Source organism: Panthera tigris, chromosome C2, assembly GCF_018350195.1.
Source record: "Panthera tigris isolate Pti1 chromosome C2, P.tigris_Pti1_mat1.1, whole genome shotgun sequence".
In the NCBI taxonomy this organism is placed as follows: domain Eukaryota; kingdom Metazoa; phylum Chordata; class Mammalia; order Carnivora; family Felidae; genus Panthera; species Panthera tigris.
In genome coordinates this window covers 85,355,447-85,365,334 of record NC_056668.1, presented here as the reverse complement: position 1 = coordinate 85,365,334, position 9,888 = coordinate 85,355,447, and the positions used below count along the sequence as shown (strand labels likewise).

At 40.3% G+C, this 9,888-nt stretch overlaps 1 protein-coding gene across 5 annotated transcripts in view; it reads left to right on the top strand.

The window, feature by feature from the left end:
* Positions 1-4,838: 4,838 nt before the first annotated feature.
* Positions 4,839-9,888, top strand: part of FXR1 (FMR1 autosomal homolog 1) — a 60,662-nt gene continuing 55,612 nt past the window's right edge. For 2 of the 5 annotated variants that reach the window (XM_007094569.3, XM_007094573.3), the window contains exon 1: positions 4,839-4,965. In XM_007094569.3, the coding sequence (XP_007094631.1) occupies positions 4,915-4,965 (51 nt within the window). In that variant the 5' untranslated portion in view covers positions 4,839-4,914. The remainder of the gene's footprint in view (positions 4,966-9,888) is intronic. The other 3 variants (XM_007094571.3, XM_007094570.3, XM_007094572.3) reach the window with 2 other exon arrangements.

The window sequence follows — 9,888 nt, the reverse complement described above, 5'->3', positions numbered from 1 at the left end:
TCTGTCTCTTTCTCAAAAATAAGTAAATAAACATTTAAAAAATAATAAAGCTTATTATTTATTTATTTTAGTAATCTCTACACCAACGTGGGGCTTGAACTCATGATCCTAAGATCAGGAGTTGCTTGCTCTTCTGACTGAGCCATCCAGGTACCCGTATTTCAGTTTCTAAATCTTTGTTTCTTTCTTCCTTTCTTGAGAAAGGAAAACTCGTAGTCTCAAATTAGTTGGGTTAAAATTATTTTCCAGTGCAGTACCTTGAAAAGATTTAAAATGAATATAGCATGTTTCCATAACACATTTCATTAATACAACTCAAACTAAATATAGTGCCAAAAACTTGATCAAAACTTAAATTCTTAGTGTTTCAGTAGCTGTGTACATACAAAGTCTCATTGGGTGCATACTTAATTCTGTTTTGTAAATGTTTATTTAGGGGCACCTGGGTGGCTCAGTCAGTTGAGTGTCCAACTTCAGCTCAGGTCGTTATCTCATGGTTTGTGAGTTTGAGCCCTGCGATGGGCTTGCTGCTGTTAGCCTGTCAGCACAGAGCCCACTTTAGATCCTCTGTCCTCTTCTTTGGCCCTTCCCAGCTCATGTTCTCTCTCTCAAAATAAATAAACATTAAAAAAAATTTTTTTTAATGGTTTACTTGTTTATTTTGAGAGAGAGAGAGAATGAGAATGGGTGGAGGGAGCCAAGGGGAGGGACAGAGAGAGAAGAGGGAGAGAATCCCAAACAGGCTCCATGCTGTTAGCTCAGAGCCTGACCAGGGCTTGACCTCACGAACCATGAGATCATGACCTGAGCTGAAATCAGGATTTGAATGCTTAACCAACTGAGTCACCCAGGCACCCCAATTCTATTTTTTTAATGTTTATTTATTTTTGAGGGGGAGGAGAGGTAGAGAGAGAGGGAGACAGTTTTTGGTTTTAATTTTTTAAAATGTTTATTTTTGAGAGAGAGAGAGAGAGAGAGAGAGCATGGCCAGGGTAGGTTGCTGCCTGTGTTCTCTAGGATTTTGATGGCTTCGTATCTCACATTTAGGTCTTTCATCCATATTGAATCTATTTTGGTGTATGGTGTAAGAAAGTGGTCCAGGTTCATTCTTCTGCATGGTGCTGCCCAGTTTACCCAACAGCATTTGTTGAAGAGACTGTGTTTTTTCCATGGGATATTCTTTCCTGCCTTGTCAAAGATTAGTTGACCATATAGTTGTGGGTCCATTTCTGGGTTTTCTATTCTGTTCCATTGATCTATATGTCTGTTTTTGTGCCTATACCATACTGTCTTAATTACTACAGCTTTGTAATATAGCTTGAAATCCAGAATTGTGGTGCCTCCAGTTTGTTTTTTTTTCTCTTTCAGGATTGTTTTGACTATTTGGGGCTTTTGCAGTTCCATACTAATTTATAATTTTTAAAATTAGAAATGGTACTACTTGCCAATGCAGAGACTTTGGAAAACAGAAAACAGGAAGAAAATGGATCATTTATGATGCTACTGCTTTAAGATAACCAATGTTAATATTTTGGTAGAAGTCTTTACAATGTATTTTCTTTACAATTTTCTGTACAAAATTGATTCCACATGATATTTAACAATCTTCTTTTTATTAGTATATTATAAACATTTTCTCATATTAATAAATATTACTCTAAAACTTCATCTCTAATGGCCACAGAGGAGTCCATGGTATAATGCTAGAAAAATGGAAATATTTTTGTGAGAATCAAGTGATTTGCTCATTCCAAAAGATCCAGATATGTAAAAAATACAACAATTATAAAATTTATGGCTACCATAAGTTTCCCCTGTGGAAATATACACTATAATAAACACACACAATATTTTAAATGTGATTATGCATGTTGCCTTTCTTTTCCTTTAATGATTTTTTTTTACTTTTACTTTTTTCCAGTTTTATTGAGATATAATTGACATTCTTTCCTTTTCATGACAAACGTCTAAGATGATGAAAATAGATCTATTCAAAATTCTAAACTTTGTGTAATATTTCATTATGAATATAACAAACAGGGTCACTGATGGGGATTTGGAAATGGAAAAGGGAGGACTTCAATCCTAGTCTGCTACTTAGAACTTGTGTGATCTTAGATAAATGTCTTTGCTGTGAATCTCAATTGCTTAATGGAAATCATAGGTCTACCTAGCAGGAGTAGTAAAGTGTTAGCGGCAAGAGGTCGGGGGTAGGGGCAAACTCGCATGTTTTTAGCATGCAAGTCCTGAAGAGGACCAACTTTTATTCTTCAAAGTTCAGATAATATGGAATGCTTTAGTTTGTCTCCAAATGGAATTTTTGCAGCCCTACCCAAAGTCATTCACACTGAGAAGTAGAAGAAAACAGTGCATAGTTCTCCAGAGTAAATTACATCTAAAGACCAGGTGAGAATGACCAGAAGAAGCTACCATAATGCACATTCCAGACTACTAGAGCTAGACATCTCAACACCAAGACCCCCTGGCTCCAAGGAATGACACCTGCTTACTCTGAGAGGAGATGTAGATCAGAACTCCATTCTCAACAGGACATGTAGATCAGAACTCCATTCTCAATAACCCCTCCAGCACTCTCTCCCCAAACAAAGATGGGACTCCCCCCTTTCCTTTCTGAGTTTCCTGGATACTCTGTCAATTGCTCTCTCTATATCTTCAGTAAACTGCTCTCACGTCCTGCTAGCTTACATTTGATTTCCATCCTATGTCAAGCCAAGGACCCTTTTGGCTGGTCCTGTGGGACCCCCTCGGGGTCCTTCAACCTGGCCTGCTGGTATCAATATGATCAGCAATTTCAATTCTACATATATTAATGAATACATACATCTATACAATAACTTGTACAGGAATCTTCATTGCAACATTTTTTCCTAATAGACAAAACAATGTAAACAACTCAAATGTCTATCAAAGGATGGATGAATTAATAAAATGATGTTGTATATCCATACAATGGTATACTTGACAGTAAAAAGGAATGAATAGTGATACATGGATGCTACAACATGGATGTAAATTGAAAACACTGTATAGGCTAACTGAAAGAACTCAGTCATAAAAGACCATGTACTATATGATTCCATTTATACGAAATGTCTAGATTAAGAAAATCTATAGACAGAAAGTTAGAGATTGCATAGTGTCTGGGACTTGTGTGAAATAGGGGGGTGAGGGGCGCCTGGGTGGCTCAGTCGGTTAAGTGTCCGGCTTCAGCTCAGGTCATGATCTCACAGTCTGTGAGTTCGAGCCCTGCGTCGGGCTCTGTGCTGACAGCTCAGAGCCTGGAGCCTGTTTCAGATTCTGTGTCTCCCTCTCTCTCTGCCCCTCCCCTGCTCATACTCTGTCTCTCTCTGTCTCAAAAATGAATAAAAAACATTTAAAAAAAAAATAGGGGGGTGATTGCCTACAGGTACAGAGATTCTTTTTGGAGGGATGAAAATGCTGTAAAATGGATTGTGGTGATAATTGCACAACTCTGTGAATGTACTAAAATCCATTGAATGGGACACTGTAAATGGATGAAATGTATGGTATGTGAATTATATCTCAATAAAGCTGTTGGAATAAAAAGCAAACTAGGGCATTGTAATTTGAAGGATCATAATAGGATGATATTAAAAAGTGTTGGGCAGATGAAGCCCTTAATAAACGGTGGCCATTACCCATTGATGAATTCAGTTTAATTACAGTTTCCTCACCATAATTAACATTGTAAAAAGGTCATTTTGTACAGTGCAAAACAATACTGAACACTGTTATATATTGTTTTCCTTCTGAACATTTGGAGATGTAGATGTGCCGATGAAAGGTTATGTACATTTAAGACCCCCTGTCCTAGAAAGGCTGGGCCCATGGGCGTTTCTTTGAGAATACAGCGTCAGCAAATCACCCTTTTTAAAGAATTTTTTCTGTCAGAATGCTAATAAGACACACACATAAAAGAGTCCTAATATTTTTTCCAACGGCCTTGCTAGGGGAAAATTTTTTAGTATGGTTAAAATAGATACTCAAAATATCTCCGTCATAATGCTTGGTAGAAAGCCATACAAGATGATTCTGCTTTGATCCTTTTCGTGGAAGTTTGCAGGATTTGCGGAAGGGGAAAACATGGTCTCCCGCTCAGAGCTAAGTTTCTCCGCCTACTTATAACAATGGGTACTAACCTAAACTCTGCTGCAGGTTGTACACACTTCTGACCCAAAACTAACAGCTTTAGCTTGACATTTAAGCATTTGAAACGTTAAACAGGTGGAGGGAGGATTCAGGCGAACTGTGAGGAGGTGTGGAACTGCGGAATTTGAGTCAACGGAGGGCCATCCGACTTAAATAAAAACGAGTGAGGTGAAAGAATTCGGAGAACATAGGTACATTTTTATGCTCCCTGCTCAGCCCAAAAGTTGTGCCAGTGGACAATTGGAGCCCCCAAAGTTGCCCTTCCGTAGGTGAGGAAGCTACTCCAGGGCTACCAGCACTTGCAAGAAGTTTAGGGCAGAATGCCCGAGCCCCAAGGAAAGCAGATGCGTGGGGCAGGCGGCGTCAGGGAAGCTCACGCCTGGGCAGCTGGAGGCACCCACTGGCCGGAGCGGGCAAGCCGCGGGCACTGGAGGGCGGGGACGTAGGGGCGGGTCAGCAAAGGTCGGGCGATTGTGTCGGGAGGCGAACGGGGGCGTGGGCGGCGGCGGGCGGAGCCCAGGACGAGTGATGTAAGAAAGCGAGGGATCTCACTGGGAGAGTCGGGGTCGTTGCTGTGAGACCCCAGGGGTGTGGGGCGGGGGATCCCAGTCCCCGCCGTGTTTTCCCCGCCCCTCCCCCCGCCTCCTTTACGCCCCTCCCCCCTCCTCCCCTCTGGTTGGAAAGTTTCTAGAATCTCTTCCCAGCGGCCTTTGCGGTTCCAACATGGCGGAGCTGACGGTGGAGGTTCGTGGCTCCAACGGGGCTTTCTACAAGGTACCGACCCTTTTGCCGCTTTGTCGGGTGTTGTGGGGGTTAAGTCAGGTTTGGGAGAATGCTGGTGGTCCTGGAGAGTGAGCTTTGGGGTCGAAAAGGACGGCCAGGCCGAAGCCCGAGGCTCCTGGTTTCCTCGCTTCTCCCCCCTCCACCCGCGGTTTAACGGTCTCGGGGGCCCGGGCTCCGTTATGTTTTGAAACAACACGTCGGACACCTCTTGTGTTTTTCTACTTATGGACCTTTTTCTTGGATGCTAGTGCAGTCCTTGGCTGGCCGGTGAAGAGAAGCCCAGTCGCTGCTCGGCGGCGGGGAGCTTCCCGGGAGTAGGCCTGAGCGCCGGGAGGTTGGGGAGTCGTGAAAGGAGGTGGTGGGATTGTGTGGTCACAGCAGCTCCCCCGCCCCTCGGACTGAGCCGAGCGGGAGCGCGTCGGCCCGCTGCTCCGACCCCTCCCCACCCCTTTGAGGGGGGGGGTGCGTCGCGGAATCTTAAGAATTCACCTTTGTTTTAGGGTTTTGGGCTAATAAACTTCAGTGTCTGATTGGGAAGCGGGTACCGAATTGAGGGTTAGGATCGAAGGGAAAACAGGAAAACCTTTTAATGTGGCGGGTTGAAATATTTTTGCGGCCTGGGAATTTGGGCGGCGCCTTAGCCCCTCTATTACGGAAGAAAAGGTTAGAGTTATAGGCTTTAAAGCAAGATTTAAAAAATGAAATCGATAAGGGAGACGGGTGGGGAGGTGACTAGTTTCTTTATATTGCCCAGTGTTTTTGGAAAGAAGTGTTGATTTTTTTCTTCCCCACGAGGTTTTTTGTTTGTTTGCACCGGGAGATGCATTACGGGATCGGGCTGGAAAACAGAAGAGGAATTCGAGAGTAGAGGAATTTAGTGGGGGCTTCCAGTGCAGGGGTCACGTAACTGAAAATGAAATCCTTACAATTTAGTTTTGCCAATATAAAGGTCCCTTGTCCCGATTCTTTCTCCAAAAGTATACCACCACAATGTTTCGAGATCAATACAAAATCTCCCCAGCTGTTGTCTGTCAGTCAATCTCACTAAGCCAGGATCTCAAATGTTTGAGAGTCCTGGCTATTTTTATGAAGGGCCTTCTCCTAAAACAGGAGTATTGTGCGTACGCAGAATGCATTCTCCCAGGGTTTCATTTCGGCGTACCTTTCAACCCACAGGATTTTGTTTTACTTGATGGTCGTAATTTCCTATTTCAGCGTTGTTTTCCTTTTGTAGTTTACTGATAAGCTGTGTGGATTTGGTTTAACTGTCACGTGGTAGTAGCATGGTGGGGAATCGCAGTTGGCGTCTAAAGGATCTCCCTAAGCTTTTTACAAGTTTAAGTCGCCTTAGGTGGTCAACATGAAGTGAAAACTGACTGCCTGGTGGAAAGGAGTCTTTTTGCTTGACTAGATGTATTAGCAGTTAAGATTTAAAACTTGGTGTCAGACAAGACCCAAGTGAAATTTGAGTAGATATTTCATTGACTTCTGTTATTGAAATCTAGTGGTTGCCTTCTCAGACCCTAGATACAATACAGTTGTGGCACAGTGCACAAAGAATGGGCTTGCCATACTTCTGTTAAGGGTAGGTAAGGTTCATCGTTTTTTGCCCCCCCCCCCCCCCCCCCCCCCGGGAAAAGTTTCAGATTCCTACTCTTTGCTGATACAATTGTGTAATGGAGGTATACTTTTCTTTCCTCTTGGCAAATTGAAAATAGAAAAAAGATTTTTTGTCTTAAATCATTTCACAGCATGTAGATTGTAGAACATTTCTTGTTTAGCCAAAGTATTGTGTTGGTTGCTAAATAAGCTGTTTTTCATTTCTTATTATTTTGTAAGATTCATTAAGGTCATCAGTTTACTAAAACTTTAAAGATTGTTTTTTACAGTCTTGGGTTTTTCATAGTTTTTTAAAAATTAAATTCACAATATTCCCATTTTGGAACTCTAAAGTATTGTGGATTCTTACTCATACTCTACAAATCTACTTGATTCTACTTAGATTTTGAGTCCATTACTTATTTTTACTTCATAAATAAAGGTGGTTCTTTTGCAGAGGTTGGGAAAGATCCTAGCCACATTGTACCAAAATAATTGCACTTGAACATACAGAATTTTATGTCCTGTCATAATCCACTTGTACTTTGTGGAAACTGAGATCTTTAGAACTCTGAAAAGAGTGGGAATGGTGAAGTGGAAGGAGCCCTGGATTTGAAGTTAAATAAATGGGAATTCTAGGTCTCTACTTCAGTTTACCATTATCTGCCAGTGGACTCTTGAATAAATCTCGAGTCCGTTTTCTTTTGTGTAAAATGAAGGGTCTGAAGTAGTTCAGATTACCAATTTTTTTAATCCACAGAATTGCCTACTTGGGGAAAAATTGATTTATGGAACAAGCAATAGTATTTTTAAGTATATGAGTTTTTAGGTTAATTTGCATGTGGTAAAATTCACCTATTCTGGTACACAATTACATGAGCTTTGGTAAAATGTTGTGTAACCACCATCAACATTGAAGAGAAAGAAGAGTTCCACTGTGCCCCCCAGTCTTCCTTATGCCTCTTTGTAATCATCCTGTCTTCTCACCCTCAGATCCAAGGGGGTTTTCCTGTGCTCATAGTTTTGCCTTTTCCAGAATGTCCTATAAATAGATTCATACACTATGCTGATTAGTATTTTGAGTCTGGTTTCTTATATTTAGCATAGCAGCAGTTTAATTTTAAGTAAAATTTCTTAATTTAAACAATAATAGTGGTCAGTGAGGGCATTTTCAAAACAAAAGTTGCCTTGGGATAACAACTGTTAACATTTTAGTTTATTGTTTCGTAGTGTTGTTTTTTTTCTTTTTCAATGTGCAGGTGATTCTGATTTTCCTTTTTTTTTTTTCCCCTTCCCCCCATATACACACACAGCTGTAAATGTTGTAAATCTCAGTAGAAGAATTTCAGAGTCCTGGGTTTAGTAGCCAGTGTCACCATTCCTTGAGGCAGTGTTCTGTAGACCTTTATTACAAATTTTTTGGTGGAACTGAAACTGCATTTTACAAGTTAATTGGAATCAGTGAAAAGCTGAAGATGTGACCTAAAATTAGGATCGTTTTTTTCTTCGGTAAAAACCCCAAAAAACAAAACACGTAATATGTTTTGCATCTTGCCTTTTTTTTTTTTAAACGACAAGTGGATCTATAGTTGTTAAAGAGATAAAAATCTTGATACATTAATGGGAGATATGTTAATTAAGTACCTGATAGGGGATATAATTTTATATAAAAATTTGTGTTTATAGCCTTTTCTACCTAGAGTGAGACATCTTAGGGTTTATACTACTGGCCATTTAAGGAGCTTTTCTAAAAAAATATTTAAGATAGAATTTACATTTTATGATTGTTAGCGTATTTATAGAGTTGTGTAAACCTTATCACAACCTTACTTTAGAACATTTCTATTACCATCCAAAAAAAAAACCTTATGCCCATTTGGAGTCATTAAAATGCTTTTTAACTGATTTATTATATAAATGGGCTTTGTAATTGCATTGCAACTTGCATAGCCATGGGCAGAATATCATTTAAATGGAAGTTGAAAGTAACCCCTCAATTCCTAGCTGATGTAAAGGAAAGTTTCCATGGTGTTCCAAGCAAATATGTAATCTCTAAGATGGATGAATGAAATTTCAGGCCTTCTTTGTAAAAGAATTACTTTCAGAGCTCTATGATTTCTGCTTTTACTAATTGACTCCAAATTTCATTTTGTTTTTTAATTGTAAGTTTATTTATTTTGAGAGCGGTGGGGAGGGGCAGAAGAGAGGGAGAGAGAGAATCCCAAGCAGGCTCCCCACTGTCAGCACTGAGCCTGATGCAGGGCCCAAACTCCTGAACCTCGAGATATGACCTGAGCCAAAACCAAGAGTCAGTCGCTCAATGGACTGAGCCACCCAGGGATTCCTTGACTACAAATTTCAGAGCAATGCAGTGTTTCCAAAATTTCCCATTACTTTACCTTAATATTAAAATGAAGTTTGAGAGAGTAAATTAGGCAATAGGTTTATTAACATTAATAAATGTTGTAAAACCTATAGAACTTTAGTAAAGGAGTTTTCTGGGAATGTACTGATCTTTCAAAGTTAGTTTAGCATATTGATTTCTTTGTGCAGATTAATAATTTGGGAAAAGATGGTGGCTACTTTTTTTTTTTCTTTTTTTCTTTTTTTTTTTTGAAGTTCATTTATATTTGAGGGAGAGGGGGAGAGAGCGCATCCCAAGCAAGCTCTGTGCTGACAGCACAGAGCCCAGTTTGGGGCTCAATCTCACAAACTGAGATCATGACTTGAGTTGAAATCAATCAAGAGTCACATGCTAACCCGCTGAGCCACTCAGGCTTCCTGGTGGCTGATTAATATTAGGGAAACTGTTAAATTAAAACCCTACATTTCCAGATATTTTAAAGATTTTTAGTTGTACCTTTTTTTATTATTAAATTTAATACATGTACAAATGGGGTATCTACACAGATGTGGAAATTCCAAAGATTGTCCTAGTTGTTTTAAATGTTTTAAAATGTCTTTTGAGGGGCGCCTGGGTGACTCAGTCGGTTTAAGCGTCCGACTTCGGCTCAGGTCATGATCTTATGGTCTGTGGGTTCGAGCCCCGCATCGGGCTCTGTGCTGACAGCTCAGAGCCTGGAGCCTGTTTCAGATTCTGTGTCTCCCTCTCTCTCTGACCCTCCCCCGTTCATGCTCTGTCTCTCCCTGTCTCATAAATAAACGTTAAAAAAAATGTCTTTTTATTAAAATGTAAAAGAACTAAGATTTAACTGGAAAGGCCACTTAATTTTTAAAAATTAAACTTAAATGCTGTCTGTAAAGTTTTGATAAAAGCAGTATGTAGGGGTGCCTTGGTGGCTCAGCTGGTTAAGT